Source organism: Heliangelus exortis, chromosome 2 (genome assembly GCF_036169615.1).
Source record: "Heliangelus exortis chromosome 2, bHelExo1.hap1, whole genome shotgun sequence".
NCBI classification, from domain to species: Eukaryota; Metazoa; Chordata; class Aves; order Apodiformes; family Trochilidae; genus Heliangelus; species Heliangelus exortis.
This window is the reverse complement of record NC_092423.1, coordinates 58,083,197-58,101,947: the sequence shown is the minus strand read 5'-3', so window position 1 is coordinate 58,101,947 and position 18,751 is coordinate 58,083,197. Positions and strand designations below refer to the sequence as shown.

At 38.9% G+C, this 18,751-nt stretch overlaps 1 protein-coding gene across 1 annotated transcript in view; it reads left to right on the top strand.

Annotated features, from left to right (window-relative positions):
- Nucleotides 1-645: 645 nt before the first annotated feature.
- Nucleotides 646-18,751, top strand: part of ATP9B (ATPase phospholipid transporting 9B (putative)) — a 159,960-nt gene continuing 141,854 nt past the window's right edge. The window contains exons 1-2 of the mRNA XM_071736298.1: nucleotides 646-923; nucleotides 16,983-17,156. Coding sequence (XP_071592399.1) covers nucleotides 829-923; nucleotides 16,983-17,156 — 269 coding nt within the window. The 5' untranslated portion in view covers nucleotides 646-828. The remainder of the gene's footprint in view (nucleotides 924-16,982; nucleotides 17,157-18,751) is intronic.

The following is an 18,751-nucleotide window of genomic DNA, read 5'->3' as shown; positions in this document are numbered from 1 at the left end:
GCCCATTCCAATGCTTGATCACCCTCTCAGTAAAGAAATTCTTTCTAATATCCAAGAGGTTTCTAAACCTCTCCCGGCACAACTTGAGACCGTGCCCTCTTGTCTTGCTGAGAGTTGCCTGGGAAAAGAGACCAACCCCCCCCTGGCTACCCCCTCCTTTCAGGGAGTTGTAGGGAGTGATGAGGTCTCCTCTGAGCCTCCTCTTCTCCAGGCTGAACAGCCCCAGCTCCCTCAGCCTCTCCTCATAGGATCTGTGCTCGAGTCCCTTCACCAGCCCAGTTGCCCTCCTTTGGACCTGCTCCAGGACCTCAACCTCCTTCCTGAACTGAGGGGCCCAGAACTGGACACTTGTGTTCTCCACTTTGGAAATATTTTGCTCTCTTCTTTTGGTGGAAATTTCTTTGAATTAAGGGTTTTCCTGACAAATCCTTTATTTTATTATTATTATTATTATTATTATTATTATTATTATTATTATTATTATTATTATTTCTATTCAAGATAGCCGCCCCCCTCAGGCTCGGGCCCGGCCCCTGCCCGGCCCGGCTCCCGCCCATCCCAGCCCCCGCCCGTCCCCGCCTCCATGTTTACCACCGGGCCCCGCCCCGCTGTCCCTTCCTTCCTCCCTCCCGCTGACGTCAGCGGGAGGTGCCTGTGACGTCAGAGGGCGTGGCCGCACCTCGCGGGCGGTGGGGGCGAGGCGAAGCGAAGTGAAGCGGTGCCGGGCGGGGCGGGGCGGGTGGAGGAGCGGAAGCGAAGCGACGCGAAACGAACGGGTGGGCAGACGGCGGCGGGGGGGACGTGGGGGGGGGGCGGGTGCCCCCCAAGATGGCGGACCACATCCCGCTGCACCCAGTGCCCCGCAGCACCCAGCGGAGAGCGGCCTATTACACCAGCGCCGCCACGGCGCAGAGGCACAACAGGTACGGGCAGGGGCGGTGCGGCGGCTTCTCTTCCCTTCCCTCTCCCGCCCCCGCCTCGCTTCCCTCTCCCGCCCCCATCCCTGGCGGGCGGGGCGGTGGGCGCCCCTCTCTCAGCCCAGCCGGCCGCCAGGGCTTTCAGGGAAGGGCGAGAAGGGCTGGCGGCCCCCCTGTAGGATGAGGAGGGTGGGTGTTGGCAGCGCTTGGCTCTTCCCGGCTTTCGCCGTTCTGTCCGCCCCGCTCGGGCCCCGGGCCGGGCGGCGGTGGTGGTGGCGGCGGGTGGTGCCGCAGGGCCCCGCGGGAGGATGCGCAGCGCGCTCCCGGCCCTGCCGGACCAGCGCCCGCCGGTGCGGCCTTGGATCCTGCGGGGGAACCGCCCGCAAGTCCCCGCGACTCGGGTGCCTTGCTGTGAGTTGGTGCTCAGCAGCGGGATGCCCGCCTTGGGTGGCCTGATGGAGCGTCGGTAGTAAATGGGCTGTGAGGCGGTCATTGCGGAAAGCGCGCTGGAGTGTAAGAACTAAAATAACCCGAAATTTCTTGAAATGTCCTTTAGCGGAGGTTAAGCAGTTTGGAGAAGGCCCTTTAAAGTCTGCCATCAAATTAAGTTTTCAGGCAAAGGCTGAATGTTTTGTTGCTTCCCATTATTCTGTGTAGCATCTATAGGAATGCAATAGTTTCCGTTTTTTCAGTAATAGTTTCACTTACAGTATCCGTATACTGTTGTAGTGGAAAAACTGCTCGATAATTTTGGAATGCCCATTGGACGGCACTCTAACATTGGAGGATATGTTTACAATTAGTACTTTTAGGGTTTGTTTTCTCTTGGTTGTTGTAGAACCTTGGTTCCATACACAAGGACTGGAAGGAGTAGCTGTAGAATAGGATGTGAAGGGATTTTCTAGAAACAGAATAGTTAGTTCTGTTTTTCCAATTCAACACAATGGTAAATCCATTTACTCGTGAGTAAAATGAATTTACTTCTTAGTCTGTGTGGAATAATTAATGGAAAAGATAGTTTAGAGCTTAGCAAAATAAGTTCGGGCTTAAATTAGTCATGATTCTTAACTACATAATATTTTTCATGAGCATTCACAAGCTTGTAGGGCAGCCTGCCATAGTAATTGTTTTCCCCATCTTACCCATACTTGAACATCTAACAATTTGGAGTAGGTTTGTCCTCTTATTTTGAGATAGGGGAGTGTTATCGTCATCAGCCCTGGCCCTCAAAGAATAAAAACGGGGTAGGCTCTTGCTGGGACTCTTAAAAGCTTCTCAGTATGTGTGCTTTGGGAGAAAGAGGGAAAGAAGAGGATAATGTTGACAAAAACTTTGTTCAGAACGCAAAAAGTATCAGGTGGTTCTGTTTAGGTTACCCAGGAGTGTTTATGTGATTTGAAAAGTGCTATAGATATGATGCATTGAGTTCATAAATCAGGTAGATACCTGGGTTTATTGAAGTTGTGTTTGCAGGCAGTAATTATAGTTGTTCATACAAACCGATTAAACCTGGTTTTATAAGCAGATTTGGCTTTACGTAAGATCTAGCAGGGAACTACGAATTTTATGAGAGTCTGATTCTTCCCCTCTATCTTGTTTGATCAACGTCACCCTTCAAAATTGTGAATTAGTCTTTCTACTTTAGATTACATCTTTCAGAGTTAAGTTTTTTTCATAATCTATGTGTTTCTCAAGTGCAAGGGATAGATATTTAATTTACTGACCCTCTGCACTAGTGATCTATGGTTTTCATGACTTCTGTTCAACAAATAGTAGATTTGTTTTAAAATTTGACAGACATACTTATTTTGATCATTTAATTAAGTAAATTGCTCTTTTGAGCTCTGATGGTTAGAGTACATGTACCCACCTCTTCACTCTAATGCTTGGTAATTTTCCTAAGGTGAGTTGAGTATGTTGGCCATTCTCCTTCAAGACACTCTGGATTTGTGAGAGCACCTGTTGTGCTCTCTGTACGTTGGAGTATGCCCTATGGACCTGTAACAAAAGCATGAAAATGCTTCTGTAGATTCTGCCATAAGTGTCTTGTGTAAATTCAGAGAGGAAATGCAACTGTTCAGATAGTTGAACTATCTCTGATGACTCTAATCCTGTAGTTGAAATACAGCTTCCATGTCTTTACAAGTGGTTTATCCTGCTTTTCTAATCTTTATCTTCAGCACAGACTTTGAAGAATCCTTGAATTCATGTGGAAATTGCAGCAAAGGTCCTGATGTTGCAGATGTTGATAAGAGTGTTGAAGTCACTGAGGTCTCTGATATGTAGGAAGGTATCTCAAGCCTGTATACATGCAGATTTTGCTTAAAGGGGTATAATACACGCTTCTGAAGATGTCTAGAAACACACACCAACCAAAATATAATAGAGTTGGTACTCCAGGTTTAATCTAGTACTGTGGTTTCTGGGCCCTCAAGAGTCTTTGACTTGCTCATTTGATTTATTTCTTCAGTGAAGAAGTTACAGTCTTTGCAAGTCTTATACACAGATCCTTAACTTCAGTGTGGTAGTGTTTTTAACTCAAATTGATTGCCCTGCTACTGTGTGACCTAAGCTAATACAACTCATCAATTGCTAACCTTTAGTGGCCTCAAATCTAATTTGTAGAATGACTCCTTTTGCTTGAGCTAAGCAGTCTCTAGGAGTCTTTGCCAGTGTTGTAGTTTGCTTTGCAGTCAGGACAAACACCTCCCCATTCACTGTTTTTTCTTAATGAGTGTTGTGCTTTTGAGATTATTTTGACAGGTTGATAGCACTTATTTTAAAGCTTGAACATGTTTTTCCCACACACCTAAAGAAAACATACTTTGATGATACACACTTGAGATTGTACACTTCTGTGTAAAATTGTAGCCATTTAAGAATCAAGGATGTACTTCATATATTAACATGACAAGATTTTACTTATTTGCTTATATTAAGACCTGTTTAAGAAAAGACTAAATTATAAATATGTGTTATATATGTTACCTCTAGTTCAGTAAACGCATGCATTCTGTTCTGCTTTTATGTCTCATGTTTAAAGGCAACTTTCTACTTTTGCATTAGATACTCAGGTTTTATATCACCTGCCTTCTTCCCCTACTTCAGATGAACAGAGAACTGTCTGTGTTACTTTTTGAAACTAGGAAATCTCTCTTGAACCAATAAGTTATTCATTTTCAAATTATTAAAAAAAAACATAGGTATTGTTTGATTTATTCAGCTTGAATAGTTGTAGAAAGCTGGAACAAAAAGAGATGATTGATTCAGCACTTGTTTCAGAGCTTTGTCCTTCAGCATAAAGGATCTGTTACCCACAGGAAAAATAGATGCTGCTTTTGTTTTCATTATTAAGGGAAAAGAGGACCTAAGAACATCCAGAATCACCTTAAATGTTCAGTGAAACTTCACACACTTGTTCTCATATGTGAGACTTGTATTTGGTGGAATTATGAATCTGGTACAGAGTTAAGCTCTAGCCAGTCCTCATTTAATCGTAACAGAGTACTGGTTTGTTCAGATGTTGCACTTGCTGCTTCAGTATATGCCTGTATTTGGCATAATAGGGCTAAGGTGTGAGGTGTTGGGACCCTTGTACCAAAAAGCAGGTTTTACTAGCTGTGTCCAGTATTGCATAAATTAATTTGTATTCCAGGTATTCACAAAGGTAATGTTATGAAAAACACTCATTCACTCACTGAAAAGAATCCTCTTACATTATTACTCATAGTATGGATCACAGTATTGTGCTTACAAATCACTATACTAAGTATATTGAATGGCTGCAGTAGGGCAAGTTGTGGAAAGGATAAACTGCTGTTGCTTTTCTTTGCAGTTTTCTCTATTGATAAAACAACTATGTTTTAAGGCAACCAGCTGTTCTTTTATCTTTGAATTCTCATTGCTTTATAGCATAACAAAAATAAATAAATTACATGAGAAGGAAAAAATAGGATAATATGTCCTTTGTCCAGGTAAACACAGAATGTTTGTTACTTAACAACTGGCATATTATAGCTTATTTCATATGGAGTATATATAAAAGAAGAAAACCCAATGTATTCCAGGCAAAATGGAATGGAAGACTTCAGAACTTAAAGTCTGCTAAGGAGTCACAAGTTTCCCTAATACAAATGTCAAATTTTTATAATGCATGAGTATCAATGTAGTGTTACTGTTCTAATGCTTTTCATTTAAATGAGAGCTGTCCCCAGCAATCTTGTATTCATTATTAGTATGATTTCTTAAGGTATTTGGCCAGATTTAACAGTGACTCACCAAAAAAGAGGCATACAAGTGTCAGCAGTTAATACTAGATGCATGTACAGTAATTCTGTGATGTCTTTAATTTCTGACATTACCTGAAATAAGCTTTTTGATACCCGGTGCCTATTTTTAGTTTTCTGTTAGAAGCGTTTGTTCTAATTCTGAACTACAGTGTGATTTTCATAGTTTGGATGTTATTCTCCGTGTTCTAGTGACAAATTATATGCCAAGGTTGGTTTCTTGTTTTTGTTTAAGTGTAATTAAGAACAAGAACCTGCCCAGATAACTCAATGTTACTTGTCAAGAAAGTATAACAATCAGAACGTACAGGACCTAACATCTATTGTAAAACTGTTTACAGAAAGTTCATAACATATTTTGCTGAATTATAGGTGTGGAAAGCCTTGCAAAATGTACATAGTAGTTTAAAAAAAAAACCCAAATCCAAACATTGGTAATATCAGTAGAGCTTACCTGTTGAATAGTTTTCATGCAGTGATACTTGGCATTTCCTGCAGTTTTTCTAAAATGTTGCTAGTTCCTACGACTCTCTTTCTCTGGGTGGTACTTCATGTTTAATATGAAAGTTCCTAGAATATTTGTGCTAAGTTTTACAGGTTTCATTTTAGTCTGCTCTTCTCCCCCGTCCATCTGTTAATGGAATTTCTCTACGTGTTTCATCCTGAAAAGGAGTTTGAAAATGATGGTTAAATCTGAAGGATTTGCATTATTGGAATTACTTTGAATTTTAATATAGCTTCTGTGATAAAGTGTTCCGAAGGTGGAACTCAATTTGCTTTTGAATATTGATATTTTAAAACTGCTGCTGGAAAGTAACAGTAACTTCTTCAAACATCTGTTGTTTGACCAGAAGCAATAAAATGGTTGTTGCAGTGATACCCAAAATTACAAATGTTACAGGTTCAGCTGATACTTGCCAGAAGTGACAGAGACTCTAAATACCAAAAGTGTTACTCCTCGGAAATGTTTTATGTTACATGTTTACTAATATGTAGATGATGAAATGTATTGGAAATGAGAATGCATTAGAATACACAGCTAAACATTGTGTTGATATATAGAAATACACCTTTATCTTTTGTTTTAGCATAAAGAGGGAAAAATCAGATGCGATATCTGTGTAGAACTGTAGTTAAGAGAGTTGTCTATACTGGTGTGCTGTTCTTGCAAACTAGGTCAATCATGTATGTCTTTTTGTTCTTTTTACAGAACTGTTGCCCCCCTGTTTTTTACCTCAGAACTTCACCTGAAAGTCAAAGTGTTTGTCTCTCTTGCAAAGCAAAACTTCTTTTTGTGAAAAAAAAATGTAAATCAGCGATGGCATCTTGAAGGACATACTGTCCTTTATTGACCTCTTGTGAATTGTACTTGTGGACGGAGCTTCACCACTGTTGTTTGGAATTATGTCACTGAATAATTTTCAGGGTGAATCTGAGATGCTGTCTGTTAATTCAGATCCTTCCAATGTGGTTGCTTGCAGGCTATGTCGAACATGCGATTTTTGTGTTGTATTTACAGAACAGTGTTTGGGTCTATGTTTTCAAGGCTTTCACAAGTGGTGAAGTGCCACTTTTTTTTTAGAAAAAGAAGTTATCAGTACATTTTTTTGAAAGCTTTTTTCTTGGAGTATGTTCTGTTCCTGGTGTTCACATGCTCACAATCCTGGATTGCATGTTGCTTTGTTGCGTTATTCATAGGTTACTACTACTTGTTGGGACTGGCACCTGATTTAAGGTAAGTATAGATTCTGGGATTTTTGCTTGGACAGACTTCAAAGTAGTTTGATTTATGACTTTTGAAAAATGGCCTTGAAAAGGCCATGGTCTTCTATGCCTCTGACTTGCCTTACAGCACATGGGGATGGCCTGTTCTCCTGCCTCTTCAAGATTTCCTTCTTGAAGGAAAAAAGCGTGTGTTAATGCTTTAAGAGCTTATATGGATTGTTATTTTAGTTTCCGTGGCTTTTTCTCTTCAGAAGCAGCCTTTGGCTTAACGATGCAGATAACTCTGGTATATGTATACGGAGCTGCTCACAAAAAAACCTGTAAAATATTTGTACATAAAATGACACTTTCATTGGTGTCATACCTAAGAAGTGGCTTGTAATACTGTGTCTGCAGACATAAATTTTGATGACATAGAAACTTTAAGTGATTTTAATAATTAATTGTAGCACTCTTGACTTGACATTACTTTTTGCTTGACATTACTCTTGAACTGTGTATTTGGAAAAAGTTGTCCTTACATATTTTTTTCTGCACTAGTAATACATTTTCACACCCAGATAGGTTTGTAAGTGGTCACAGTCTTTAGCATGGTTATTCTTAGCTATCCTGATCTGAAGCATTTTAATCACTAGGCAAAAAAATGAGAACTTCAAGTTTCCACTGAAGATGATGCTGTCTTTTGCAATGAGCATGTGACTGTGTGTGCAGTACAATAGACTTTGTAAATGTATTTCTAAGGCTGTTCATGTTTAAGCTCTTATTTTTGCCCTATATTTGCATACCTTTCTGGTTTGTATCTGTAATATCTAAATATAGTGATCTGTGTTGCTTGGGCAGGCACTTGGATTTCTAATAACAGGGAGAGGATACAATTTTTTTGGGCTACAGTGTCAACAACCCAGTTGACAGTGACAAAATAGTTCTGTAGTTGTGATCGGTGACATACCCTACTAATTAAAAATAGGGTTCTGGTGAATGTAGATGGTGTAACCTCAGGTCCTTGCTGTGTGTTCAGGTATTTATGGCACTTGTGTGTTAAATACAGGGACTCGCTCATCTTGTCATTGGTTGAAAAAGATCTTATGTTAGGATATGGGTAGTACTTTTGTAACGTAAGCAAAGGTGAATAAGGAAGGGTGTCCTTTTTTTCAATAAGGGCTTCATCTGTATACAGCTCCTGTAAGAAAGTGTGAGCTAGAAGAGGAAGAATGAAAAACGCATTAAAAAAATTTTATTTATATCTAGTGGTATCTGTGGTTTTAATATCTGTGACTTAAGACATTTTTTTATAAAGTATTGATGAAAGAGAACTTTCTTGGTAATGGCTATGTATTCTGCTTCTAGACCTTTATCTCCAACAGATGTAAGGTCTTTTTCCCTTAGTGCTGCGTGGCAGAAGATGCCAGCATTTTTTTTCACCTCACTGTAGTAGTTGAACTAAAATGCTTACCTGTGTTTTTCCAGAATATCTCTCTGCATCATTTGTAAAAGCTGGAGGCAAATTGATTTCTTTGGTCTTATTGCAGTAAGTATTACTCATCTCAGCGACACACTCAGGAATAAACTTGCTGGAGTACTTTTTCCTTCTGTCTATTTTGTTGTCTAATGGATAAACACGCACTGTCATGGGAGTGTGTAATAAGTTTTTAAAGTTCTTGTTATGCAAGGACACAAAAGCAAAGTTGCCTATTGAAACTGGAAATAAATGTCCAGCTCTACAAATCTTCAGCTTCCTTAAGAGCCGTCCAAATGTGTGTGTAGGTTTTTTGTGTGTGTTTTGTTCTTTTAACTGTTGGAGTAGTGTGGTTAGTGTCATCTTCCATGTAGAGATCTCTGACATGCCTGTCCCTGTTAATGCATACAAATGTACAAATTTTTAATAGGATTATTTTGTATGTATGTATATTTTATGTCAGGGCTTGAATTCAGTGACTTCCCAAGTAATACTTATGAGGGGTGCGCTTGCATTAGAGGCACAGCTAAAGCTAAGTAGGGACAAATAGTGGTAAGCTCTAATCACTTAAAACATCTGAAGTATCTTTTCTGTGTTTGGAGGAAGAGGTTAAAGAAAATTTTTAATTCTTTGAATTTTTTCACTTACCTGTGGCAGATTCTTTTCTTTTTCCACTTCTGTTGGAATCTAGGAAGAATATGATTGCTCTGTACTTTAATTGAATTTGCTGTTGTGTAAAGCAGAAAGGTGTTCAAAATTAGAGGGGGAAGTAATATGCAGTCTTCAAAAATTAATAATATTATAAATAAAGGAGTATTTGTAAATTTTTCTGAAATAGCTTTTAGCAAAGCAATGTGGTTTATGGTGACACTGGATGTTTGAATAAGAGGAGTTAAATGAAAAAATGTTGTATAATTAAGCATGGTTATGAATGAACATATATTTCTTGATAAAAATTTACCTTCTGTACTGCAGAATTTCCTGGTGTTTGTTGTTGTGCATTACAGGTCAGGGTCTGAACAGTTACATGAGCGATAAGAGGTACATGATACAGCCTACAACAGTTACTGCTTTGGTGGTTTGTCTTTTAAGAAATAATTTGTCCTTTTTAATATAAATATGTCTGTCCCTTTCATCATTATTCTACTGCATCTCTACAATCTGGCAATTTCCTTTATCCTCAGTTTGGGAATGTGTTCACCTAGGTCAACCCTTGAAGGAATTATTGGAGGTAGAGTAGAAAGTGGCTGAGAGATTCTGCTGCTTACTCCCTCAGTCTTTTCCTCTGCCCGTGAGCAGAAACAGAGGGGATTCTGAACCAAACTGCCAGTGCTTGGTGGGGTGGGACATGGCCATAGTGGCAAGTGGTGGTAACTCAATGTCCAGTAACTTAAACTGTGTCAAAGGCTGTGCTGAAATCAAGGTAGACAACATCCACAGCCCTTCCCTTTTCCAATGACATGTTACCCTGTCATAGGAGATCAGGTTTGTCAAACAGGACCTGCCCTTCATGAACCCATGCTGACTGGGCCTGATCACCTGGTTTTTCTGCTGTACCCCATAATGGTACTCAGGAGGATCTGCTCCATCAGCTTCCCTGGTGCTGAAGTAAAACTAACAGGCCTGTAATTTTCTGGATCACTCTTCCAACCCTTGCTACATATGAGGGTTACGTTGGCTGATTACCAGTCCACAGGTGCCTCTCCAGTCAGCCAGGACTGCTGGTAAATGATGGCAGGTGGCTTGGTGAGCACCCCCACCAGCTCTTTCAGCACTCTTGGGTGCATGCCGTCATGCTCCATAGATTTGTGTATATCTATATGTTGTAGCAGGTCACTGACCATCTCCTCCTAGATTGTTGGGATGTCATTCTGCTCCTGGTCTCTGCCTCTTATCTTAGGGAATTGGATTCCTTCTGTATAATCGGGCCGACTGCTAAAAACTGAGGCAAAGAATTCATTCAACATCTCAGCTTTTTCCTCATCTTTCATTACTATATTTCCTCCTGCATTCAACAGGGGATGGTGGCTCTCCCTGTTTTTCTTAGGTTAATATAGTTATAGAAACTTTTCATGCTGTCCTTTACCATAGATTCCAGAATAATTTCTGTCTGGGCTTTGAGTCTTCTGATTCTCACCCCACATAGCCTCACAACATTTTTGTAGTCATTGTGAGGGGCCTGCCCCTCCCTCCAAATACCACAAATTCTCTTTTTGTCCCTGGGTGCCAACCAGAGCTCCCTGTTCAGCTAGGCTGGTCTTCTATGCCTCTCACTTGCCTTACAGCACGTGGGGATGGCCTGTTCTCCTGCCTCTTCAAGATTTCCTTCTTGAGGAGTGTCCAGCATTCCTGGACTCCTGTGTCTTTCAGAACTGATTCCCAAGGGATTCTGTCAATCAGGCTACTAAAAAAGTTAAAGTTTGCCCTTTGTCTAGGCTACAGTGTTCCATGCTACTCTCTATCTCACAGCCATCACTTATATCCAGTTCCTGTGTAGCCTCGTGGTCACACATTCCTTTTCCCTTCCTCATTACGTTTGAGAAATACTATTTTAAGTCATCAGCTTTGTTTATCTTTCTTGTGAATTATAGTACATACCATAGGTGGTAGGAAGCAAGGAAACAGTAGTTATGCAGTATCATGCACAGTGCTTCTATGCTATCAGGGTCTTTTAAGCAAGCAGACAGGAAAATCCATCATAGGTATTGTTTCTCCTTGTCAAGTGAGTAAAGTCAGAAAAATATGCAGTCATGATTGCCTGCCCCTGAAGGCAACCCTTGAAGGCTACCTTCCTGCTACACCCTTGAACACTACTCTTTTAGAAATGTGGGAAGCTGACAGAAAATGTGGAAGTAATGATTAGGTAGCTAGATTACACTTAAATGAATTTAAAAGGCTTCTATTACCAGTTATGGCACCAATAGAACACTGCAGCCTCATCTGCTCTTGCAAACAGCCACTGAAATGGAATGATGTAGGAATGGGTGACTAGAAGATCATATTTGAAGCAGATGTTTATATAAAAATTTTATTTTGAAGTATTTAGTGTACCTGGCTTCCTTTCACTTAAATCTGTTAAATTATGTTCCTACTTTTAGACAGATTTTTTGAAAGTTGTTTAATATTTCTTTTTTCTTAGGAAGTCATATTATTGTCAAAATAGTTGTTTTATACCTGATTTTGTAAAACTCAAGAAGCTGAATGTTTTTGTGTCTTCACTCTTTCTTCATTATTCATATTGCTTTCATTGCTTCCCTGTTTAAATGAAAGTTTTTAGGCTTATGCTTAATTGATTGGTCAATTAAGAAAATAAGATTTTTGTCCTCATCCTAGTTATGAAAAATCCATTATTCATTATCTTACTGTTTTTAAATGCTGAAGTACAATTTTCTAACATAATAGCAAAATTGCTTTTGAAACAGAATAAATTGCTTGCCAGCACAGAGACTGTGTTTTGAAGTCATGATCACTAAACATCATGGTACTTATGTTAATTATCTTCACTGCTTGGTGAAGCTCTATATTTAAAAGTGTAAACCTACATACTGATTGTGAAAAAATATTTGTTTATACTATAGTGGCAAAAAAAGTTATGGTTAGAACATCGATGTGCTCTGCAAATATTAGCACATTTGCAAGAGTATATTTAAATTTGCATGTCTGCAAATGTATGTTTCAGCTCATTCTCTCTCCCATGATTCTGTAGCATGTTCCTTTGAGAGAGACTTTAACCATGTTTACTCTATTATCTTTGGATATAAAGTATATTATTTTCTGAATCAGACATTTGTTAACTGTGTACAGAAGTAAAAGGTGTCTGTTATGCGCAGTATTTTCCTGTATACTCCAGTACAACAACAGATTCTGATTTCACTGAATGGTATTACAAATACATTATTAATCGTTTGGATGTCTAAAAGCAAAACACAATGCAATGGAAATCTCTATAGTAATACTGTGCTAATGTAATTTGCAAATTTAATCAAGAAAGATTTTATAAGCATTGAATGTAAATCTCTTTAAACAGTGGCCTGAGTTACTGGGAGTCTTAGAATAATGTAATGTCTTAATTTTTTCCTAAGCGGTGGTTTTATTTCCTAGTGTTAAAATTAGTATGAAAAAAATCCACATAATTTAGCATAATATACATATTAACCTGTAGTAACTGCTGTATTTCCTGAAGAGGTTTTTTGTATGGTATTTTTTGCTTCATGACCATTGATGGGAATGGGAATGGAAAACATTGCCATATTAAACTACGCATCAGAAGCAGCTTTTTGCAACAATATTGTGAAGATCAAGTTTTTCATGTTTGTTTTAAACAATTTTTTTTTCTTAGTGGGTACTGGTGGTAATAATCTTGAAAACATTTTCCATTCCAAATTTGATAATTTCTGGGAAACTTACAACTTACAAATTACGCATCATATTAGTTTGAAACTTTTCTGTGTGTTCTGCAGTGTGGTTGTGCTTTTGCGTTATTTGAAAAAGGTGAAGATTTTTCTTCACAAGGTCTAGCATGTGTAAGGTTCCAGTCCTCACTTCACTTGGTTGATTTGCATCTGGGGGGAAATGGTGTGTATTTTTTTAAATTATTATTCCTATTTATGTGTTATTTTCTAATCTAATCCCAACATACTTTTGACAACCCTTACTAATATCCCATGTAAAGCAGGTGCAGAATTCAGGGCATCACCTGGCAACCAAAGAGGAAATGTCTGATTAATGACTGGTTAATCAATAGTGGGTTTGTGTCAAAGTTTTTTCTTTGTTTTGTTTTTTTGTTTGGGTTTGTTGTTGTTTATTTGGTTTTTGATATTTGTTTTTTGGTTTTTTTTCTTCATTATTAGATCTTTTCTTGACTGTGTTGGTACCCATTTATTACATAAATTACAGTGTGAAGTCCATGGTGTACCTTTTCAGTAGAAATATAATTCTACAGTACAGTCCTTCCCTATCCATCTCCCATTCCTTGCATACAAAAAGGTTAACTGCTTTAATACATCTCTGTATACAGCAGGGTACAACATAGAAAATCTGTGAGAAAAGGAAATTGTTAATACGTTTGTGTATTAAATATACAGTAAGTTGAGAAAATGCAAATGAAGTAATGGTGTTTTTGCATACTTAGTCCAGGTGTTTGTAATATTACTTTTGTTTTAAAATTCTGTGTTTATTGAGATTTTGGACTGAATACTGCTGGGAGTGCTGTTCTGTGTCAGCAGAACCACACCCTGCTCAAACCAGGACACCTAGAGCTGGTTGCCTAGGAACATGTCCAGAAAGCTTTTAATCATTTCCAGGGATGGTGATGCCATAACCTCCTTGGACAACCCTTTGCCAGTACTCTGTCATCCTCACAAAAAACACATTTCCTGATGTTCAGACAGCACCTCCAGTGTTTTAGTTTCTGTCTGTTGCCTTGTATCCTGTGACCGGGCAGCACTGAAGAGAACCTGGCTCTGTCTTTGCAACTTCCATTCAGGTATTTATAGAAGTTAGTGATCCTGCTCTGTGTTCTCACTCCTACTTCTCTCAGCCTTTCTTCACTGGAGAGATGCTTCACTCCCTTGATGATCCTCATGGCCCTTAGCTGGACTTGAGTCAGTATGTCCATGTCTCAATACTGAGGAGCCCAGAATTGGACACAGTTTGTAGCTTTCTCTTGCACAAGGGCACATTACTGGCTTGTATTCAACCTGGTGTTCACCAGGTTCCCCAGCTCCTTTTCAAGGAGCTCCTCTTCCAAGCTCCTTTCCAGCTGGATATCCCCCAGCATATACTGGTGTGTGGCTTTATTTTGCACCCAGCAGAGGACTTTGCACTTCTCCTTGCCAAACAACTTGAGGTTTCTGTCAGCTCATTTCTCTATCCTGTCAAGTTTCACTGGATGGCAGCATGCCCACCTATTAGACACTCCTTCCAGTTTTGTGTCATCTGGAAACTTGCTTGCTGAGTGTGTAATCTGCCCCATCATCCAGACCACTAAGGAAGATTTTAAATAGGACTGCACCTAATATAGCCCCCTGGGGTACATAGCTTTTTATTGGCCTCCAACTAGACTTTGTACCACTGTTGACCAGCTTCTCGGTCTGGCTGTTCAGCCAGTTTTCAATCCACCTCACTATCTGCTCATCCAACTTTGACATCAACTTGTATATAAGGATTTTGAGGGGGAAAGTATCAAAGGCCTTACTAAAGTCCAAGTGGACACTATTGACTGCCTTCCTCTCACTTACCAGGCCCTATTGACTTCTTGGGGATTACGGTGAGACTGACTGGCCTGTACTTCTCTGTGTCCTCTTTCTTACCCTTCATGAAGTGTGATATTTGCTCTCCTCCATTCAGTCACCTCTCCCAGCCACCATGATCAATTCAAGATGATCAAAAGTGGACTTGCAGTGACATCTGCCAGCTCCCTCAGCGTTCATGGGTGCATTTCCCTAGGGCCCATGGACTTGCATATGTATCCAGTTTGCTGAAGTGTTCCCTGACCTTATGCTCATCTTCCTTGCTCCAGCCTTTCCCCCTGCTCTCTGAGACTGGAATTCTTGAAGGCCATTCTTGCTGGTAAAAACTGAGATAGTTTTCCATGTTCTGTGTCCCTCTTCTCATTCAGCAATGAATGCACATTTTTTCTAGTCTTTGTTTAGTTACCCATGTACTTACAGACTTCTTGTTTCTGACATACCTAGCCATACTCAATTCATTTGGACTAATAGGTTTCCCAGCTTTGTCCCTTGATGCTTGGACAAAGTTTTTACCTTCCTCCCAGATTACAAGTCCTTAATTCTACCGTTTGTGCAGTTTTCGTGTCTGACTTTGGACAGGAATTCTTTGTTCATCTAGTCAGACCTTCTAGCATTTTGCCAGTTGCCCTATTCATTGGTATGGAAAGTGCTTGAGCTTGGAGGAGTTGATCCTTCACTAGTAACCAGCTTGACCAGGCCTCTTCCCTCCAAGGACTCTTAAGAGCAGTTCTTGAAAACACCATATCTGTGTTTCTGAAGTTATGAGCTTGCTTGCCACCCTCCTTCCTGCCCTCAGGATCCTCAGCCCCACCATCAGTGCAGCCTGAGCCTGTGTTTGACCTTCACATCCCCAGTGAACCTGTCCTTGCCTGCTGAGTATGTGGTCCAGCAGAGCTCCTATCCTAGTCAGCTTCTCTATTTACTTTTGGGAGGACCAAATTGTTTTTAAAGCACTGCAGGAGGCCTCAGGATTGCTGATGTCCTTTTCTGTTGTCTCTCCAGTAGATATCAGAGTAGTGAAGTCCCCCAGGAAGACCAAGGCCTGCAAATGTGATGGTGCTCATCATCTGCTTGTTTTTGTTCAGGCCATCTGTAGCAAACCACCATTCTGTGGCCTTTGCCTGCTCTCTCTTTAATCCTAACCCAGAAGCTCTCAATTGGCTCCTTGTCCATCCCCAGGCAGAGCTCCATGCATTCCAGCTGCTTTCTCAAAAAGAATGGATTTTGTGTATTGCTAATTACTACTTTTCTGTAGATTGTTTTTTAGGTTGCTACAGGGAAAATGGGACAGTCCCAGGACATACACTGTAAGAGAACTGTACAGTACAGCTTCATAAAAACCAAGCTTACTAATTCTGTGCCAGGCACACTTTTTTGTGGTGATTCATTCCTTTTCTTTTTTTCTTTTTCTTTTTCTTTTTTTTTTTTTTTTTTTCTTCCCTAAACTCTAGGAAGTATTCTTCACTACCTGTACGAGAATAATTTCAAGGTAGATACATATTGCACAAAGAATAGATTGGTGGTAGTCTACTGGTCTAAATTGTAAAGTATTTAAGAAATGTTGAAAGTACATATTCGGAATTTCTTTTGATTTATTCTGGTTGAATACTTTTTGCATCAACTGTTTCTATTTAAAGGCTGCTTAGCCTTTTAACAATTTTTACCACTATTACCAATAGTGTCAAGCAATATTTTTATATATACTTGAGGTTTTGCTTTTGTGTTCAGCTTGCTATATTTTTCAAGGTTTTTGTGTAAGCATTTGTGCAGCCAGTTTTTCTTGACCATTTTATTTATCTTCTCTGCTGTGTGTTTTTGTTGATAAGCATTCCTGCATGTGTTACTGCATGCACATAGATGATCTTTGCTTGGCTGTGGTATTTAATTCCTTTAAAATTTTTCTTCTAATTAATATCTTTTTCAGTCCTTTTAATAGTCTGAAACCTGAGTAATAATGCAGTTTGTTTCTATCTACTTTCCAGTGGTATAAAAATATGAACTGAATAAGTTACTCAATTTACATACACTTAAGGACATTTTCTTATTGAATATTCCAGTGTTTTGTCGTGGCATAAAAAGCATTCCAGAAGTGTAAAAATGAAGAAAGTGAAGAATTTATGCAGTGATTGACAATGATTGCAGGCCTCTTTGCTGCATTACACATTTTAACTTAAATCAGAATGTCTTGTTGATGTGTTAGTACAAATACACGAGATGTTTAGATGAAAATAGTTTTTTAGTAAAGTTCCCCATGACAAAAATTAACTTGTTACTCCAGTAAATTCCTGTTAATAAATGATAATATGTTGGCTTTTTATTTAGAGGTTTTTTAATTTCATTTTGTCAGGTATCAAGTGGAAGATGAGTCCTCTCATTTGGATGAAATGCCACTAATGATGTCAGAAGAAGGCTTTGAAAATGATGAGAATGATTACCATACTCTACCAAGAGCCCGAATTTCTCAAAGAAGAAGAGGCTTAGAATGGTTTATCTGTGGTGGCTGGAAATTCCTTTGCACTAGGTTTGTAGCATACCAGTACTCTTTACCAACTATTAAACTAATTAAGTAGATAATAATTTTGTGTGATGTGTGCAGAAGAGTATAGGAACAGAGTGATTTACTTGTCATGCACTTCTTGATGGCTTTGTCTTTACTTTCTGTGTTGGGGCATTAACTAGCGGTTGAAAAAGTTCTGAAGAGCTGCTGCTGTGTGCTTCTGCCTGCTTTGCTGAGTTGCAAGTGAAAGAGGGGCTTTAAAGAGAGATTGTGTACTAAACTTGCATTAGTCTTCAGCCCATGGTATGCATATAAGCCTCATCCTCATTTCTATTCAAAACCAGATCAGGGTAGAAGGTTTAAAACTTTCTTTTATTTTACAGGCATTAGTGTGTTGACAGTATATGAACTTTGTTGCTGAAAAGAAAAAGCAACTTACTTTAACCAACAGTTAGTTAACACTTCAAATTTAGATGCTGTAAACTACATGTACCTGGTTGCCTTGGAGTGAATTACAGCTGGAAGTAGTTCTTGAGATTTGGTTACTTAAACTTTTTGCTCTGCACTGCTGTATGCATTTGCCTTGTAATAGCAACTTTCTAATGAATTGCTAGCAAATTTCTAAATACAGAAATTGCTATTAGGATGGTTGGGAATCATGGGGTTACTTTTATCTTCAATCATAAAAGCTGAGAATCAGTCAAGTGAAGTGAGTGAAGCATTTTGAGTCAACTTAAATGGTAAATGATTTTTTGGCAGATGATTTTACAATAATTTAGATAGAAGTCTTCACAGGTGTTTTTCATGGCACTTGAATTCCATGGCACTTGAATACCATTGTTTTACCTAAGCAAAGCTGTATTTGTGCACCTTAAATTTTGAAATAATTTTGTTACACAGCTTTACTGTTTACAGAAATATATTTAGTATTGGTTTCTTTTTTCCATAATTATTTAAAAAAAAACCTTATGCATTATTGATCTTATTATAGGGAATAGGTGTTTGAAAATTAGCAGGAAGGAAGCAAAGTAGCAAAATTTATATAAGCAGCATTTGTATATATAAATGACTTTTGGAAACAATGTTTCTGTTGCAGAACTACCATTGTAGTTTGTAAAAAATGTTTTTAAGTGTTTAAAGAGTGTTTATCTTTTGGATATATCTTAAAATTGAGACACTTTTCAAGCAATATACTGTAAAGGTGAGCTCAGCTGTTAAAGGATCAGTTCCTGTGATTAGATTCCTGTATGTTTAATGAAAACACGTAGACTACTACATACCTTACCTTGTTGTTGCTGTGTCAGAGAACATACTATGTTTGGATAGAAACAGGCAATTGCACAGAAAGTTTATGTTGGAACTATATTAAACAACCATAAGAGAATGTTACATTGGAGGACTGCAAAATGTCATGTTCCTTGGTGGCTTTTTAAAATTGATAAGTACTTCTCAGCTTTAAGTGGAGCTCAAATCTAGACACTCAGACTTACTAGAACTTAATTAAAATGCTTGGGCTGTATTTGTGATGGATCTTTGAGAATAAAGAGCAAGGAAATTGCATTGTGGATTCACTATTTTGCTATGTCTTATATGTTACAAAATAAAGACAAAAACCAGAT